General features: G+C 40.4%; 1 protein-coding gene across 6 annotated transcripts in view; it reads left to right on the top strand.

The window, feature by feature from the left end:
- Window positions 1–20,074, top strand: part of HELZ (helicase with zinc finger) — a 126,545-nt gene that overhangs the window by 41,391 nt on the left and 65,080 nt on the right. For all 6 annotated transcript variants that reach the window (XM_083427187.1, XM_083427185.1, XM_083427188.1 and 3 more), the window contains 7 exons: window positions 1,314–1,365; window positions 1,918–1,993; window positions 4,133–4,331; window positions 5,154–5,261; window positions 6,597–6,894; window positions 12,360–12,627; window positions 16,060–16,393. In XM_083427187.1, the coding sequence (XP_083283313.1) occupies window positions 1,314–1,365; window positions 1,918–1,993; window positions 4,133–4,331; window positions 5,154–5,261; window positions 6,597–6,894; window positions 12,360–12,627; window positions 16,060–16,393 (1,335 nt within the window). The remainder of the gene's footprint in view (window positions 1–1,313; window positions 1,366–1,917; window positions 1,994–4,132; window positions 4,332–5,153; window positions 5,262–6,596; window positions 6,895–12,359; window positions 12,628–16,059; window positions 16,394–20,074) is intronic.

Below are 20,074 nucleotides of genomic sequence, written 5' to 3'. Positions count from 1 at the left end.
ATTTAGACGACGAAATGTGTCTCACACTCTTCCGTTTTTCCATCTCTGTTGAGACAATTCCCTCTATCTCTTACCTCCTCTGTCATTTTCCCAAGGTTTTAGGGGAGTGAGAGACCAAAGAAGCAGATTTCTTTGCCTGTTTGACCAAGCACTCCTTCCCACCAAAGATTATTTGGGTTAAAAGCAAATGAGCATGATATGCTCCAGACTTAAACAGAGACGCTGCTTCTGTCCACATAAACTGGGCAAGGTCAACAGGTGGTGGAAAGCAGCGCTGAGGACGGGCAGTGACTGTTGTCACTGTAGCAAAGGATAAAGCATCAAGTTGCAGGATCAGTGGCTGCTCTGATCAAATGCATCACAGCAGTGAGTGTATGTAAGCACATGTGTGCTGCTACAGCTGCCGCCGCCGCTGGTTGTGGCTGCCTCCCTATGCAACCATCTAACAGTGCTCAGTAAAATGAACTGGGTTGATGGTGGAATTGGTGGTGGGTCCTTTTGATCCCCTGGCACTTGGACCACCCTCACTGATCTCTGACACTAGCCCTGACTTTAGAATTAGGTTTCAATTAGCACAAATAATTAACAGAATGAGCAGGTTTGGGAGCAATCCTAAAATATAGCTTAGTGTTAACATGACAGTGCTCCCTCACCTCTCAGCCATGAGGAGCTAACCAGAGTTTCCAGTTATGTTTGAATTTAAGGAAGCACTGGTTACTTTAAATTATGGTTAGTGAATGAGCCAGGATTATAAATCTGGCCTGAGCAAAACATAGTTTGAATCATAGTATTGAAGGGCAGGGTTGACATTCATTACCTTTATAAACTAAAATTTATATTTGTTCCCTCAAACAGTAAAACCGAAGTATATTTAATGTTTACATTTTTATAGTTAGTACTTGGAATGACGCGGGCTTGCTGATCAGAAGATCGGCGGTTTGAATCCCCGCGACGGGGTGTGCTCCCATTGCTCGGTCCCTGCTCCTGCCAACCTAGCAGTTCGAAAGCACGTCAGAGTGCAAGTAGATAAATAGGTACTGCTCTGGCGGAAAGGTAAACGGCGTTTCTGTGCGCTGCTCTGTTTCGCCAGAAGCAGCTTAGTCATGCTGGCCACATGACCCAGAAGCTGTACTCCGGCTCCCTCGGCCAGTAAAGCGAGATGAGCGTTGCAACCTCAGAGTCGTCCGCGACTGGACCTAATGGTCAGGGGTTCCTTTACCTTTACCTTATTCAGAATGATACTTGAAATTAATTTTGATTTCTTTATTGATTGACTTAATGTGCTCAGCATTTTTTTCTTTTTATGATTTCAGGCAGCAGTTGGTAAAGTGCCCTCAGTATACCATGTAGAAGAATTGGAGGAAGGTAAATAAAAATAGCTTTTGAAACTACTGAATGAGGGATTACAATTGTCTGTCAATCGATGGCTAAACCGTGGCTATCTCACAATTTGGGATCAATTATTATAAAAGACTAGGAAGTGGCTTCTAATGTGATTTTTTAAACTATGCATGAGATTGTAATCAAGAGACCCTGGATTGTACAGTGGTATCTCAGGTTAAGAACTTAATTCATTCCAGAGGTATGTTCTTAACCTGAAACTGTTCTTAACCTGAAGCACCACTTTAGCTCATGGGGCCTCCTGCTGCTGCCGTGCCGCCCGAGCACAATTTATGTTCTTATCCTGAAGCAAAGTTCTTAACCTGAGGTACTATTTCTGGGTTAGCAGAGTCTGTAACCTGAAGCGTATGTAACGTGAAGCATATGTAACCCGAGGTACCACTGTATATGAATTGCATTAGGCTGCCTGTCGTTTGGCTCAGCACAAAATCGGTTATGAGACTGATACCTTAATAGCCCAAGTGTGTTTCCTGATACAACCAGAAAAATAACATAGATATTGTATTTATGTGACAGGATCTCAGGATGGCTGGCAATTTCGACCCCCGCCCAGGGGAGTCACAAGTAGTGAGGAGTACACACTCTGCAGAAGGTAAAGTGATACTTGTTTCAACATCTCTCAGTATTTATCAGCATAGTTAAAAGATATCAAAACTAGAGAAACATATAGAATAGAAACACACGGTTAAAAGGGTGACACCTATTGTAACTTCTTCATTACTATTTCCATTACTGATTTGGCAGTATATCTAAGATGATTTGACAGGTAATTAATATTTTATATGATTTATAGGAGAAATGGTTTTCATTTTGACATTTTCAAAACAGCTGAATAGACAATGCTCCTCCCTTTAAATACTTTATTTGTAAATTGCTTAAAAGGGCTTGTAATTGGTCAGCCCATATGTAAAGAAATCCCTATGTCGAGAAAAGTAGTCATGTAAAAAAAATGCAGAGAAACCCATTGGTAGTGAGTGGCAAGGATGTGAATGTTTGATTTGTGCCTTGCCAGATGTTTCTATTGTACTAAGATGAACCTGAAGTAAACAGAAAGGACCACTTGGTGTCACTATCATTCAAGAAAACAGGAGAGATAATGTACTGAGATATACATGCTTTAAAGAAATACCTATTGTGCTACTTGCTTAGCAAATCTACTCAGAATGTTCTTTGAATAGTGATGTTGCATAGTTCTTTGCAATTTGTCAGAGAGCTGATGCAAGAAATGATTTTGTTCAACATGCTTACCTGTTATCTGGCTCCTTTAGAACTCCCCTTAAGTGTCCAGATGCCTTTTTTAAGTATGCCTATTGGTTTGGGCATGCCTTCATTTGCTTTAACCAGCAGGCCCTCATGCCATGCCAGAAATTACCATATTTTTCGTTCTATAAGATGCACCAGACCATAAGACGCACCTAGTTTTTGGAGGAGGAAAACAAGGAAAAAAATATTCTGAATCCCAGAAGCCAGAACAGCAAGAGGGATCGCTGTGCAGTGAAAGCAGCAATCCCTCTTGCTGTTCTGGCTTCTGGGATAGCTGCACAGCCTGCATTTGCTCCATAAGACGCACACACATTTCCCCTTACTTTTTAGGAGGGAAAAAGTGAGTCTTATAGAGCAAAAAATACGGTACTTTTGTGTTTTTTATAATATTTTTTATTTGGTTTAACAAATATAAATGTATAACAATCCAAATTACATATCCATATTTTGAGATTTCTCTAAATCTCTGGATTTCCCACCTTCCCCTCCATGGGTCAGATTGTACACCCTCTCAACTGCATATTATTTCATAATCCATATTTTATATCTTTCCATATTGTCCATGATATTCTCTACATTACAAGTGTTATTAAAATTCTGCTAACGCTGGCTCCCTCGGCCTGTAAAGCAAGATGGACTTTTGTCAGGGGTCCCTTTACCTTTAATGTTTTCATATGCTTACCGTGGTCTCCTAGATAGATTATACATTTTCCCCATTCTTTGTTGAAGTTTTGGTCTTCTTGTTTTCTGAGCCTTCCGGTCAGTTTTGCCATTTCGTCATAGTCCAACAGCTTGGTTTGCCATTTCTCTCTGGTAGGGACTTTGTCTTGTTTCCGTCTCTGGGTTAGTAGCATCTGTGGGGCTGTTGTTGCATACATGAAAAATCCTTTCTGTTCATTTGGGATGTCGGCACCTACAATTCCTAGTAAAACAGCTTCTGTTTTTTTAAAAAACATTTTTTTCAATTCATTATATATCATTTCCCAAAATGCTTTTATAACCTTACATGTCCACCACATGTACATTTACATTTCCAGCATGTATTTGTACTTGTCTTAAACATTCTTGCTAACTTGCTAGGTGTCAAATACCACCAGTGCGTCATTTTCATATAATTTTCTTTCAGTGTACAACATGCCACGAATTTCAAATCAGTTTTCCATAACCTTTCCCAATCTGAAAGCTGAATATTATGCCCCAGATCCCTCGCCCACTGTATCATTACAGATTTAACCGGTTCATCTTTTGTATACCATTCCAAAAGCAGTCTATACATTTTAGACAGTAATTACATTTGAATGTCCCTCTGTTTCGAAAGCCACGAAGCGTTGGTGGCAGATGCTGTTCAAGGAACCTTGGCTCAGACCCTTCTTGGGTACATGGAACTAGTTACGAATGGGGAAAACAAACAAAAAACAACCTTTTATTTTAAATTTTAAGGGTTGATTCTCCTTTCTATTTTGTGTAGGTTTTTAGAGCAAGGAATCTGCAGGTATGGTGCACAGTGTACTTCAGCACATTCCCAGGAAGAGCTAACAGAATGGCAGAAGCGATACGCATCCCGCTTGATAAGGTTGAAACAGCAGAAGGAAAACAAGCAATGTTTAGGCAGTTACATGGAATCCCTGATCGAGAAATGGATGAACTCATTATCTCCTGAGAAAGTGGTAAGGGGGGGGGGGAAGGTTATTTTGTAAAGCGTTTATAAAACCCTCAACATAAAAACAATAGAATTAAAACAAAAATACTACATAAAACCAGCAAAACAGTAGTACAGGTGGTAACCGTTTTGCACGCATCCAGTTGATGTGCAATTGCTGACACGTGCATCATTTTCGGCCATGGAAGGGGATGGGGATAGAATGGACTTACGTGTGGCCACTGATGTGCGCTATTACCCAGAATGCAACCCCCACGCAAACGGGGAGTTGCCTGTGTAAGAGCGTATGAAAACAGTGACTCAACTCACCATGGTGGCAGATGATTTTATCTCCAAAGTGATGGGCAAGCTTGTCACTGGCAGCTCTCTCTCAATATTCTTATTTCAAATGAATAGAAGAGCCTGATTTTGGCGCTCTCTACTAGACCTGCTTGGTTAATTAATTCACTCGCACAGTACCAAGCAAAAATATGTAACTATTTTTCTGTTAATTAAAAAACAACAAGACCAAGCGATCCTCATTTCTGCAGTTAAGAAGAGTTTATGGCTGCAATCCTATGCCTACTTCAGGGTAAGCTGGAGGAAGTTCCTGCTGTCTTTGTGGTTTGTTTCAAATTCATGGTGATGAGAACTGAGTTCTTCCTCGGGGTGTATGTGTGTTTAAATATAAACAAAGCAATAGGTATTGCAATTTAAGACTTTGCTTCAACTTTTGGTTAAAATGGTCATTCACAGGTGGGCCATTCCTTTTGTGGAATGGTCTCTAATTAAAGAGTTATTTTTCAACCCTAGTGTTGTTACCTTATGTGGTGCCTTTTCCTTTCTTTAGCTTAGTGAGTGCCTAGATGGCGTGAGAGTTGAACATAGCCCTGAACTGTCAGTTACTGTCACCACCAAAAAATCACAACAGATGTGGACGTTTGCTCTGACATGTAAGGTAGGATCTTTTTTTTTTGTACTTTGAAAGTATCGCTTGCATTTAAAAATTTCAGCACCTTCTCTTGTTGTAATGCACACACTCACGTGGAGGGGGGTATGCCATGTTAATGAAGAATCTGCACACTCTGTGACTGTTGTAGTGCTAAAAGCATGTACGTAAGTATGCAGATTCCTGCCAACCGAGCAGTTCGGAAGCACGTCAAAGTGCAAGTAGATAAATAGGTACCGCTCCAGCGGGTAGGTAAACGGCGTTTCGGTGTGCTGCTCTGGTTCGCCACATGCTGGCCACATGACCCGGAAGCTGTATGCCGGCTCCCTTGGCCAATAAAGCGAGATGAGCGCTGCAACCCCAGAGTCGGCCATGACTGGACCTAAGGGTCAGGGGTCCCTTTACCTTTACTTTAAGTATGCAAATATGCAACTATGTATATACTGGTGATAACATTATCTGTGCTGGTTGCAAACTGTGCTGATCCCACCTTTTCCTCAGCCTTAACATTTATCATTTTGTTGTTTCTGCCACTGAGTCAGATAAGGCTTGGAAAGGAAACTTAGGTTTTGTGGAGTAGTGGAACTTTGTCGATATTGTAGGAACAAAGCAGAGATGAGGGTTGAGAGCTGATTCAATGCAGTGCCTCACATTAGCAATGAACTGAGAAGGTAGTCTTGGACAACTTGTTTCTTAGCCTCTGTTCCACATTTCTAATATAGAGATTGTTATAATGGCCCGTGGCCTATCCCACAGGATTAGTGTTACAAGGCTTACTTGACTATTGTATGTCAAGCACTTAAGTACAGTAGAAAACGCTATACAAATGGGATGTATTATTAAAGGCAGTCGTTCTAAGCATTTATCTCCCACCCCAATTAATAAATAAAAAGTACCCAAACTTTAGTTCTTTTGGTCTTTAATTCCTGTTTTGTTTTGTTTTTTTAAAAAGAAAAGTTTGGTTTTTTAAAAATTGGCAGAAGTGAGAGCTGGTGTGGCATAATGGTTAGAGCGCTGGTCCTGGGAGATCAGGATTCAAATCCACACTCCGGCATGAAGCTCATTGGGTGCCCTTGGGCTGGTCACAATCTCTTAGCCTAACCTACTTCACAGGGCTGTTGTGAAGATGAAACGGGGAGAAGGAGAACCACGTACACCACCTTGATAATCCTTGGAAGATAGAGGTGGCATATAAGTTTGATAAATAAATAAATATTAAAAAGTGATGGCAAGGGTTTGGGATGCCACATTCTGTCCTTTGTCTGATCAAAGTTCATCCAATCTTCATACTTTAAAAAGCACAACAACACCAGTTATTTATACGCATTTGTTGTTCTCCCATAGCCTGCAAGAATGCTGTATCGGGTGGCATTGCTTTATGATGCGCATCGTCCTCATTTCAGTATCACAGCAATATCTGCAGGAGATAGCACTACCCAGGTATCGCAAGCAGTCCCAGAAAACTGCCAGGAATGGATAGGAGGAAAGATGGCCCAGAATGGAATAGATCACTCGGTGTACAAAATCAGCATAGCCTTTAGCACAGAAATCTTTGGGACGTTTCGCCAAACTGTGGTATTTGATTTTGGAACTGAACCAGTTTTGATGCAACGAGTGATGATTGATGCTGCTTCAACAGAAGGTATTGCTTGCATGGTTTTGTTAACAAACTCATTTGTTGTTAAGTTTGCTACATATTTTTTGTCGTTGTAAATTGCCTCGATGATATATGTGGCTGTAGTATTGTTACACTCACATTCCTAACTCTGAAAAGTCTCAGAACTTTCCTTCTCCAGATATGTAGCTCTCTCTTTTAACCAAAGCTGTGATCTTGCTGTAATCTTCTCTTTCAGATGCCTGTTATATTTTACCATATCATTAGGGCAGAGAAATAATAATAATAAAAAAATCCTTTTAGCTGTCTCTAATGTGTAGAGAACTATATAGTGGAATTGAAATAATGATCTTTAGGTTATTTGTTTAAGCCATTAAAAGTGTGTGTGTGTCTTGTCAAAACAGCACTAAAAACAGAGTACAAAGCACAGAAAAAAAATGAGAACTTGCTGAACTAAAACGTAAAAATAATCCAAAAGCCATAGCCAGATAAACTAAGCAGCAGTAGCTAAAAACACTGAGCACTGTACAGTGAGCTAGAGGGAAATGCCCTTTAAGAATACTAAAGCTTTTATCAGCTGCCTAAATGACACTAAGGAACTCAGTGGAGCTCCTAAGTTGATAAGCAGAGGTTCACACTGTAAGAAAGAGCCAGGCAATTCTCTTGAGGAAACACTTTCAGGCAGATGTGGCCTTCAGCCATGTCAGAGAAAAAACAACCACAGGGCAAAACAGCACAGGCCAACTTTATTGTAATGTCAGCAATAAATACCCTCAAATTAATTATAAAATAAAACCACGTCATATAACCACCAGCAGTCAGTAACTGGTCAGACCTGAATACCTGGCAGAGTACAACAGTAACAACAAAGTATTTAGCAGTTTTCCTGAACGTCCATAGGGGTTATGCATAGCAGACCTCTTTGGAGATAAGAGTTCCACAAGTGTGCTGTCATCATGGAAAAGGGCCTGGTATGTCGGCTGAAGCATCGTATTTTTTGCTCTATAAGACTCACTTTTCCCCACCTAAAAAGTAAGGGGAAATGTGTGTGCGTCTTATGGAGCGAATGCAGGCTGCACAGCTATCCCAGAAGCCAGAACAGCAAGAGGGATCGCTGCTTTCGCTGCGCAGCGATCCCTCTTGCTGTTCTGGCTTCTGAGATTCATAATAATTTTTTTCTTGTTTTCCTCCTCCAAAAACTAGGTGTGTCTTGTGGTCTGGTGCGTCTTATAGAGCGAAAAATACGGTACATGTTACAGTGGAGCCGCATGTAATGTTAGCCTAACAGCTGTTAACCCACTGTAAAATGTATTTAGAAAGCTTTTTTTTTTTAAAAGTAGAGAAGAGGTGTGTTTAAATTTGTATCCATCTTCTGCATTTACCCTGAAAGTCCCACAACCCTTTGGTTTTTCATACCTGTCTGTGTGATAACATGGGCCTGAGATGCAGGTAAAAGTGGCAGGATGGAGGAAAGCTTCAAGGAAAAAACTGATGGGGAGCAGAAAGGCTGTGCCCCTCACTATTTCTCCATGTCAAATCACTTTTCCTCATGTACTACTATGACTTCTTCCTCTTCCTCCTTCATCATTCCACCTCCATCATCATTATCTACTCTTGGCTGTTTAAAATAAAATTTGTAATAGTAAAATGATCACTGGGCTATCATAAAAAATGCCTGCACATTAGTTTGGTCCTCCATCATCATCAGTCTGGTAGAAGTTAAGGAAGGCACATACAATAAGGCCTTTCTGGATTATCTGAAGCCACAAAGTGAGACAGTTTATACAAGAATCTGCATTTTCTGGTACATAGATGCAAAGCAATTTGGGCTTTATGCTACTTAAAGGTTTAGTCTTGAACCTTTAAGAAAATGGTTGGATTGCTGCAGAATCTTTCTTGGACTGCTAAGAAAAAAATGTAGCTAATAAAGTACATTCTGAATTTTTTTTGACAGAAATCTATATAACATTGGTGATCTTTCGAAGCATATTTCAATCATAGCTGTCCTTTGAGTTCAGTGACATTTGACTTGTGCCTTGAACACACTTATCTTGCTACATGTTTAGAAAGGGATTAAAAATATAAGGATGTTTAAAAACCCGTAGGTTTATCCATGTAACCCAAAAAGTATTGATTATTTTGAAAAGTGTGTTGGCAAGTAGCATCTTTTGCTGGTGAAATGGAGGCAATGGACAAAACAGAAGGCTCAGATCTCAGCTAGTCACTAATTTTGCAAAAAAATGCGAAAAATAGAGAAGTGATTATTAGTTTCACATGCCACATTACTGTTGAACTGCATGTTGCCATGACTATAGCGTTCTTCGTATAATATGGGTCTGTGTGCACCTCGGTTGCAAATGGCAAAGCAAGGTTTCATATTCTTCCTTACAAAGGATGTCAACAATTTTTCATGTGTATAGGAAAAATGAAAAAGTGAGTGGGGACTGAATTTGTTTGATTTATGAGGAAAGATGAAAAGAAGTATCTGTCTGCTGCTTAGTAAAAAAAAACTACCAGTAAAGGTGGGGGAGTATGTTATTGACAGAGATCTAAAAAAACAAATACCAGGCAAGAGATGCAGGCAGATTTTTTTTTATCTAGTGTGAACAGTGATATAGATCTAGCAAAAGAAAGACTAACAGGATCAAGTGCTAGGATCATTGTGCCAGTGTAGTTCTCTGGGTCAAGGTGCTGTCCTGCTGCAACAATTCCAGATAGTGGTGTGCTGTACAAGGTCTTGCATGAATCATGTGTGGACAAAGGAATTGCATGGCAAGGGCAGAATGGAGCAATGACAACGATGGTTGCAGTTCTTTTCATGTTAACTGGATTAGGCACATTCTTCTCCTTTTTTTGCATACATACACTTAGCATTTACTAACTCAAATCTGTGTTAATATCATAGCTTAATGTGTAGAGTCCCAGCCTTTCTCAACCTGTGGGTCCCCAGATGTTGTTGAACTACAACCCCCATCACCCCTAGTTAGCAAGGCCAGAGCTCAGGGGTGATGGGAGTTGTAGTCCAACAACATCTAGGGACCCACAGGTTGAGAACCGCTGGTAGACACTGCCCCGCAGGACACAGATACATAAGTGGTGGCAGGGTGTCACACGCACATGGATCACATCCACAAACCTCAATCTTATCAGTGACTGTAGACTAGGAAAAGAGAGGTAGATGAAGGATGCCGACTATTTTGGACTGATGAAGCTACAACCCTTTGCATGCACCCTAGGATTGGCCTATGCATTTTCAGAAGTAGGATCTCATTGATGCTGATGACATTTATGTTGGAACCAGACCCATTTTTGTTTGTGACATTTGAAAACAACCCAGTATTTGAAATCAATCAGTTTTAATCATGAATGTTCGGTAGTGTGTTACACTGCAATTCTAACTCAACCAGAGTAAGCCCCAGTGAATTTGGTAGGACTTCTGAGTAGACATTGTTAGGATTGCACTGCTAGCCTTCTTTGCTTGGGAACATTTTCTTCTCCTTATAAATTTCTTTAGATTGCCTTTCTTAGAGCTCCAGCAGCTCAATTCTTAGAGGATCATGCTGATCCCAGATATATTTAAATAACGAGTGTTTATGTTACAGGTTGGCTCAGAGATTTCTAACCTTCTTTCTCTGATGCGTATTTCAAAGCCATTAGGATGCTGCAGCAAATGTTTTTCAGATATGGGAGCTGTTTGCTTGGAACTCATATTAAATTGTTATCCTGCCTTTTTTACCTTTACTGTATATATCTATCTTCCTGTCCATATCATACCATCTTAATTATTTTTCCCATCTCTTTGCTGCTCCAAAATATGGTAGTGTCGCCGCCTAGATAAGACCAAGATATTATGCAGAAAATCCCAGAGCAAAACTCATTTTCTTAAGTTGGAGACAGATAACTGAAGAAGATGTTCTTTGCATGTTGTGGATGAATGAGATCATCACTTCTTTACTGTATGTTGAATCCAGGCAACAGGAATATTTAAGTCTCCACCTCCCAAGTAGTTTGCTTAGTTGTAAATTCCAATTTGAGTTATTTGAGTTGAGTTGAAATATAAAGGGGAGGAGAAACGAACCATCAATCCTTGTTTTACAGACCTAGTCTGGTATGTTTTTCAGGATAACTTGTTAATTTTACATTCTTCCAGAGCTTCAGAGCTGGCTAGTTTCACAATGGAAATAGTTTCCTGCAGAATGCTGAAGGAAAATAAAAGCTGCACACAATGTTGATTGTATGCTTGATTTTGTTTCAGTTTTTGAATATTATTCTCTTTCCTCTCTGTTTAGAGCACAATGTTTTGTTCTTGATTCCTTAATTTTTGCCATCTTATTCATGGCTTATGTACCATGAATTGTGTGGCATGTCAAACTACCCTTGACTTGCACTGAGGCATGGCCTTTAAAATCATTGTGATGAGCAGCACTAATTATTCAGCTAAGTGAAAGCTTTGTGTATTCTGAATCTGGGTTGGCTAGAGCTGCAGGTGTTTTCTTGCTCATCCTGTTCTTTATTTATGTACAATAGATTTAAATCTCCAGCATCGCTGGAGCAAAGATGTGAAGCAAATGCCATAGTTCATGAATTGCTCTTTCTAGATTATCTGAATACTTACAGCCCAAAGCAGGAAGACTGAATACGCGGTATAGTTGTTGCAATGCAAATAACTATTCAGTGTGAATTAAATTGTTTTCAGAGTGAATCACTGTGGCCTTTTAGGAACTGTTATTTGATCTTCATGTAAAAAGGTGGCTAACCACAGCCATCATGCCAGTAAACTGTGTATGTTTGCCTTTACTGTCTTTAAACAAACAAAACAAAATCCTCAAACACAAAATGTAACCCACAATTTCCCCCAAGGTTGAATCAATTTATCTTCTAAAAGTTCCCTGTCCATCTTAATTTCAGCTGGCAAGAATTCTCAATACTAGTTAATTTTAAAACAGATCAAGGAGCAACAACTACAGCACAAAAGCATAGGAATATATAAAAAGCCCACAAAATAGGCATATTGCAGTCTTCCTTGCCTGTGACAATGGAGTGGGATCTACTTTTTTCTTAAGAAAGGGGTAAGAGATTAACAAAGCAGAAATGAGTACATACATACAGCTTACAGACCTAAATTTTCTGCTACTCCTCTGGTGCTGGCTGAACTTTTCTGAATGTCTTTACTTTTGAAAGCTCATTTTAAAGAATGTATCTTCTATATTAATCGTATTCTCCTTTAATAAACAAAGAGCATCCACTACCATGTCTAAGATGCAAATGATGTTACCAGTGGGTACTAGCTGTGAAATTTTCTTGAAGGGACAAATCATGTCACTTAGGCATCTAGCAGAAATCATGTATGTTGTCTCTCCCATCTTACATGTGTATGTTTTTGTGATATATTCATGAGGTGTCACAAACTTCATAATAGTACTCATTTACCCATTTATGTGAGACAAAAGTATCCAGTTATTATCTTTCTCAATTTATCCCTCTGCATCTAGATCTTGAATACCGGATGAATGCACGACAACAATTACTAACTACAGCCAAACGTTGGGATTCCACTTCTAAGACTATTGTAGAATTTGAGCCAAATGATACTACTGAATTGGATAAGAGCCTTCTGATTAGATACCAAATTCCTCTGTCTGCTGACCAGTTATTTACACAGTCTGTCTTGGATAAATCATTGACCAAGAGTAACTATCAGTCACGATTGCATGATCTCCTTTATATTGAAGAAATAGCACAATATAAAGAAGTCAGCAAGTAAGTAATGTTTCTACTAAAACTTGTCAATTGATCAATACTGCTACTTTATTTGACATTACAGATCATTGCTTTCTTACTCCTGCTGACCATTGAGTATTGGAGCTTGGGGAAATTTTCCCATAGTCAAGAGAATTGCATTTTATTATACAGCTATTGGCTGTATAATGACTTCATATGAAAAAATATGTTTAAGATGTTGTTTGGAGGTAGGTTATCCTCATTGAGTAAACTTTTCCCACACCTGCTACATGACTCCAAATATCTGAGCAGTGCATTGAGCTTTCTGGAAGATCAAATGGTGCCATTAAATATATATATATCATTATCTTATGAAATAAAGGTAAATGGCAAAGGACCCCTAGAGAGTTAAGTCCAGTCTATGGGGTGCGGTGCTCATCTTGCTTCAGGCCGAAGGAGCCGGCATTTGTCCACAGACAGCTTTCTGGGTCATGGGGCCAGCATGACTAAACAGTTTCTGGTGCAATGGAACACTGTGATAGAAACCAGAGCGCACAGAAACACCATTTACCTTCCCACTGCAGCCGTACCTATTTATCTACTTGCACTGGTATGCTTTCGAGCTGCTAGGTTGGCAGAAGCTGGGACAAAGCAACAGGAGCTCACCCCGTCGTGCAGATTTGAACTGCCTACATTCCGATCAGCAAGCCCGAAAGGCTCAGTGGTTTAGACCACAGTGCCACCTGTGTCCCTATATCTTATCAAATGCGACACATTAACATGGCATTTTCTTTGATTTCTTTTACATGGAAAAATGGGATTCAGAACTGCAGTCACACTTCTGTCTCTCTGCGTGTATTATAATGCATTGGATTTGCTTAGGGAACATTTTGATTAGCCTGTTCAGTCAGAATAACATACTTCCAAAGATCATTCATGAATGGGAATCTTCACATGAAGTCAATCTGGTTAATCAGTCATTTAGTATGTGCTCCAGGATGACGAGTTCTCATTCATTCTGCATTTTACTGGCTACTGGTACTATTTATGTTCCAATGCCTAAATACAATTAAGTTGTGGGGGGAAATTCCAGTATTATTGCATAGAGCATTATGTTAGAACGATAACCTATCCAAATAAATGGAGAAAGTGTTTTTACCGTCTCTCTAGCCCCATGATTAAAAATGTAACCACTGCATTCTCTCAGATGTCATGTGCCGGAGCATTTCCCTAATTTGCTTCACTGACTCAGTTACTGACTTGTGCTCACTGTACATTTTTTCTAGCATCTAGAAAAAACATTTTATTACAGTTCACACAAGAAGCAAGCCAAATATTTTAAGGAACACAGAGGCCATTTCTTCCTCTCACTATCTGCGGATTATATCTCAGTAAAGAATAAATTATATTGAGCTTAAATTTATAGGATGAAGGCCTCAGAATTAATTGGTTTTTTTAAAAAATGTGATTTTATAAGCAGGCATGAAAGTGTGCCCGTTTGGATTGCATTTCTGAGTAGTTGAACAACAGACCCTTAAGTGTTAGAGTAAAAGCAGCTACTCTAAAATTCAACCAAATGATTCAAAATATGAGTAATACAGAACATATAGGATTTCTGATCAAATATTTGGGAGAGAAGCTAAGGTTTGCATCCAGTAAAGCAGTCCCATTTGCTCAGGGACTTCTGCTTATGCAACAGAACTTACTCCTTGCACCCTCCCAATCTGTTCTGGGTTTCACCCCAACTTCGGAGAATTTCTTTTCAGGAGGGTTCACAGAAAGAGGAGAGGGAGAGGAAGTTCTGTTGCCCAGAACTTCTGTCACACAGAAGCTCTTGTGTGAATAGTATGACTGTTGGATATAGTCCTCAACAGGCTTAATCTAAGACATATTTATGCAGTATAGTTGGAGCCACTGATGGATACAGTATTGGAATTATTGTAAACTAATTGTGCATTTTGTTTAACAAGGTGGTGCCATTTAGTTTCAGCTCCAGTGTGCTCAGTTTCCAGTATTCACTCCCTTGTTTCCCTTCCCTGGTTGATCACTGTATTTAAAAATTATCTATGAGGAGGGAGCACCCGCTGTTCTGAAAATGCCAAAATTATATGTTTATAGCTTATATAGCATGTTTCATTCATTCAGGCAGATAAATCTGAGGGCTTTAAAAACAATGTACCCTCTGCTATTTTCCTGCTCTTATTTCTAGCATTCCTGAGTTGTATTATACAGTGGAACCTCAGTTTTCGAACGTAATCTCTTCCAGAAGACCATTCGACTTCTGAAACGTCTGAAAACCGAAAACTAAAAGTGGAAGCCTCAATTCAATAGGGAAACTCAAAATGAAAGCCGCGTAGCATGTTCGCCTTCCAAAAATCATTCGAAAACCTAAGCAGTTACTTCTGGGATTTCAGCATTCGGGTTCCAAAACGTTCGTTAAGGGAGACGTTCGAGAACCAAGGTTCCACTGTATTCTAAAGGAAAGCTTACAGGTACATATTTGTACCTATAAGTTTTCTCCATGGGTTAATTTGGGTGGGGCTTTGTCTGCCGTCCAGTGTCTGCTGCTTCTGTCCATCCCTAAACACACTTTACTCTGCCTAATATTAAGACTGGACAGCAGCTGTTAGATTCATCTGCCAGCCTGGTTGGCTTTTGTACCTCGGTTCTCAAACTTAATCCGTTTGCGCAAGTCTGTTCCAAAACCAAAGCGTTCCAAAACCAAGGCACACTTTCCCATAGAAAGTAATGCAAAATGGATTAATCCGTGCCAGTCTTTTAAAAACAACCCATAAAACAGCAACTTAACGTGAATTTTACTGTCTAATGAGACCATTGGTCCATAAAATGAAAGCAATAAACAATGTACTACAGTCACTCAGTCAATCAGTAGCTGAGCTGGGTTCCACACAGTCACAAAAACAAAAACAAAAAAGTCACAAAAACGCAAAATAAATAGCAAAAACAGACAGACCTCAGCGTAACACTCAAAACGGAAGTGTGGCACTCAAATTGGAAGCATAACACTCAAAACAGAGCACGTTCGGCTTCTGAAAAAAGTTCACAAACTGGAACACTTACTTCCGGGTTTGCAGTGTTTGGGTTCCAAGTTGTTTGAGTATCAAGGCACTTGAGAACCAAGAGACCACTGTACATGGAATGAGGGAGGCATCATTTTGTTGCACACCTCATGCATTGGAGCATCTTGGTGGGATAGCCCTTCTGGGATATATATGCTTTCAATCAGGAAAATAGCCTACAGGAAAGAGTTGCAGGGGGCTGTTGCCTGTCATCCCTCAGTGTCACAGCCCCTGTCAGCATTCCACACCCATTTAACATCTTTTAAAACTTCTTGGAGATCCTGAACATGGACCTTCCACTTCAGCCCTGGTTTGGCCTTCGGTTTTCATTTTGTTTTCTCTGCTGGGTACCATTTCACCCCCAGAACTAACTGTACGCTTTCTGGTTTAGGTTCAACATAAAAGTGCAATTGCAGATTGTAGCAAACTTCATGCTCACCGGTGTTTCTGGAGGTGCAAAGTATGCCCAAAATGGACAGCTTTTTGGACGATTTAAACTCACTGAAACACTTTCTGAAGACACTTTGGCAGGACGACTGGTGATGACCAAAGTCAATGCTGTTTATTTATTGCCAGTCACTAAAGAGAAGTCAATACTGACCCAAGGAACCAAAGAAAAGGTGTATGAAGCAGCTATTGAAGAAAAAACAAAGGAGTATATATTTTTGAGAATATCCAGGGAATGCTGTGAAGAACTTAATCTTCGAGCAGATTGTGAAATGCAGGTATGTGTGATGGGAAATTTCTGATGTATTCTTTCAGCTGCATTTGCCTTTCAATACTGTAGGTATCTCAGCAACCTCAGCCATGACATACCTGACTCTCATACTAATTTATAAGCGTAACTGAGGAGCAAGTCAGTGCCTCGTCTAATTTTGCACCAGGAGTTTGTGACACAACAAAGGAATTACATTGTTATGGTCACTCGCCATAGGGCTTATTCTATGCACTGGGGGCAGAAATGTGTAGGATCCTACTCTATGATTCATCTACTGGTGCAATTAAGCATTACAGAATGGGGTACAGGATCCATTTTCCTTGACTACACTTGGTGCAGTTCAGTGTAAACAGGAAGGGCACCTGTGAAAGCCACGCCTGCAGTTTCCGTGGCCAGGAATAGAGAGCAAGGCAGAACTGCCAACATGATAGCCATGAGGGCTTGGAACACCTCTCTTCCAACTTCAGCTGAAAACACCTGGTTGTGGGCCCATCTGGAAAGCTGTATTATGCTTAGCCTGGATAAGATTTTGCAACAACACTTCTGGTGCCAGCCATTACGAACAGTGTTTCATCGTCTGCAGTTCATTGGGATAGGACTGGCAGAATTTTAAAATTATCTTATTATACTGGGAATAATATAAAAAATTCATTTAGTATTTATGCCTGATTTTCTAAATTGAACACAGTGCAGTGTTTTGTTTTTTTAAAGGTCTAAATTGTGCATTTTATTTAGTTTTAATTCTAAATGAATCTAAATTTCTTACTCTAAAATTGATGTGTTGGGCGCTTCTGTTTCCTCAAGGTTTCAGCATCAGTACTTGCCAACAAAGGCAGAGGTTTTTTGTTTTTGTTTTATTCCCTTTGAATTCATAATGCTCATAGAAGAATGCTTATGGACTGTGGAGCCACCGGCTACGTTGTTTGTAGATATACATCTGTGAAGTAGCATGTATTCTGGGCTCTTTTTAAAGCCAAACTCTTTCTGTTTCCCTCTTTCCTTTTTATTTCCCAAATCACTAAACATGCTGTCTGTTCCTGTGGCTGTGACCTATCCTCACCAACTCTTTTTGACCCCCACAAATCTGGCTTCAGTCATCTCCACTGATTGAAACTGCTCTAACCAATGTGTCTAACAGCCTCTTCTATGCTAAGGGTGAGTTCACTGGAGGGCATTTATCACAACCTAACTAAAGGGAGCGTTCACCATTATCCTCCTAATTATTGCATCCTAACTTCCACCCCACCTCAGAAGGTGGACATTATTGTGCAATGATGATGGATGGTGGTGTGACAACTTTGCTCATGACAAAAATAGAGAGCATAGACTCCAGTCACCTGTTGCCAGTGGTGCGGTTCCTTTGCGAAATAGCTTCCCTTGTCACAGCTGCAGGACGTGTCACTCACACTGAAGAATTGTGGACACACACTTTGCCTGTGGTTATCTCACGCTCACATCTCAAAATAATCACGACTTTTCTATCCTAAATGTTTGATCTTTATCACACCCGTGTCTTTCAACTTTGCTTCTAACGGGGCCAATTTTATGCTCATCATATAAATGACATAAAATTGAGACTCTGCAAATTAGTTGGAGCCCCTGGTGCTTTATAGCATAGCCCCTAGTTCTAAGCAGTTTTGACTTTCACTGGCCTACAAAACTTCTTTTATGAGATCATAAATTGAGACTTTTAGAAAAATAAATAAAGTGAAGATTCATCTTGGGGGGCATCTGTCTGTAGACATATCAGAATGGAGAGATTGAGAGCAGGATAGGTGCAGACCTGGGGTTGTAGCCAGTACCATCACAGCTGATGGTAAGGCTTGTATCTGCAGAAAGGGGAAAGAAGCCATTTCCCTTCCTGCTGCTCTCTGGTTCTCTACTTTCTCTGGAGGGTCTTTCAGCCCTTGAGCAGATTTAGGGGGAAGTGAATTGGTGAAAATGGCTTCCCTCCCTGTTCCATGGGCTGCAGCCTTACCATCATCTGAGTGATACTGACGGATGCAACCTATACAAATGAATATTTATTAATGGATTGACGTGATCAAGCTGGATATTGTGCTGGAATTCTTAGGGCTCATTCACATGGAATTTTAATGTGGATTTGAAACTGCTTGTGTGCCAGTTTTTTTGGTTGTCCTCCACGTAGGTTTATTTTTTATTTTTTGGATTTGCACAAGAGCAATATTGTGCTGAATCTCCGTGCTAAATTTAAATCAAATATAAACAGGAATTGCTAGCTAAAATGTGTCAAGATGAATTGGTGAGTGAAGGGAGATGGGATGTGGAGGTAACCAGGGGAAGGGCTAACCTAAGGAAACAGAAGGAAGGAAGAATCACGGGAGCACACAGCACTCTCTGAATGGTGTGAAAACTACCAGAAAGTTGACTGCTTTGTATTTGAGTGGGTAGGAGGGGGAGAAGCTTTTTTGCAGCTTTCCCCAAGGTGTGAAATACAAAATGCTTCATTTTGTGAAATAAATGAAAGAATGCTGGTAACATATTTTAAAAAGTAGTAAAAAAAGTAAAAGGTAAAAGGTAAAGGACCCCTGGATGGTCCAGTCAAAGGCAACTATGGGCTGTGGCGCTCATCTCGCTTTTCAGGCCGAGGAAGCCGGCGTTTGTCTGCAGACAGCTTTCCAAGTCATGTGACCAGCCCAGCATGACTAAACTGCTTCTAGTGGAATGGGACACCGTGACAAGTGCCAGAGTGCGACATTTACCTTCCCGCCGCAGCGGTACCTATTTATCTGGTTGCACTGGTGTGCTTTCGAACGGCTAGGTTGGCAGAAGCTGGGGCAGATCAATGGGAGCTCACCCCGTCGCGCGGATTCGAAGTGCTGACCTTCCAATCGGCAAGCCCAAGCGGCTCAGTGGTTTAGACCACAGTGCCACCTTAAAAATGTAGTAAAGACACATCTACACACATGCCCAGTTTGGGGAAAAAATGGTAAAGGAGGTGGGTGGGTATGTATGTAATAACTGAGGTGGGGGAGGGACATGCATACGCCACATTTTCATCCCATCAGGTAATACCCACAAGTGCAGATGGGAAGCATTGGTTAGGAATCAGAGACAGGAAAGTCTGTGGATATACTTGCACCATAGCACTCATGGAAAAATTGGATCTGAGCTACTTCATTGTGTGAGTTAACACCGTCATATGAAGACAGCTCCAGTGGATGATTGGAATACAGAATTGACACAGAACAGTTTCATCAGTAGCTAATACGCCTTCTGCATTGTGCTACATGTATTAATACTACAGTGTCTCAGGGAGCTACAGGTGATGGAAGTATCAGGAGCAAAGGTTTGAGTGATAGCGGCCAAAATTTGAATGAGCATTCGAAGTAGCATGCCTGTGATGGTGGCAAAGAGATCTTGCCTCACTGCATCTTTCTGTCCAACCATATTGCATTCAACCTGACCATGATAATAAAATTTAACGTATGGTAGCTCACTGTGACAAAATTGCTATGCATCTGTTGCATTTTGGAAACCACATTAAGTGTTATTCTGATGCAGGAGGTGTCGACAGCCTCCATCACTGAACCATTCTAGTTGATTTCAACTTAGAGTTGAAGAGTTCTTGCAAATATCCATGTCTCCACTTATCCCTTTGTAATCAACTTTGCTCAACTAGCTAATTTGGTTGAGGGTGAGAGCATTGCCTCTCTTAAGAAAAGAA

This window comes from Podarcis tiliguerta (genome assembly GCF_965153285.1).
Source record: "Podarcis tiliguerta genome assembly, chromosome: 2".
NCBI classification, from domain to species: domain Eukaryota; kingdom Metazoa; phylum Chordata; class Lepidosauria; order Squamata; family Lacertidae; genus Podarcis; species Podarcis tiliguerta.
This window is presented reverse-complemented; position numbering and strand designations above follow the sequence as displayed.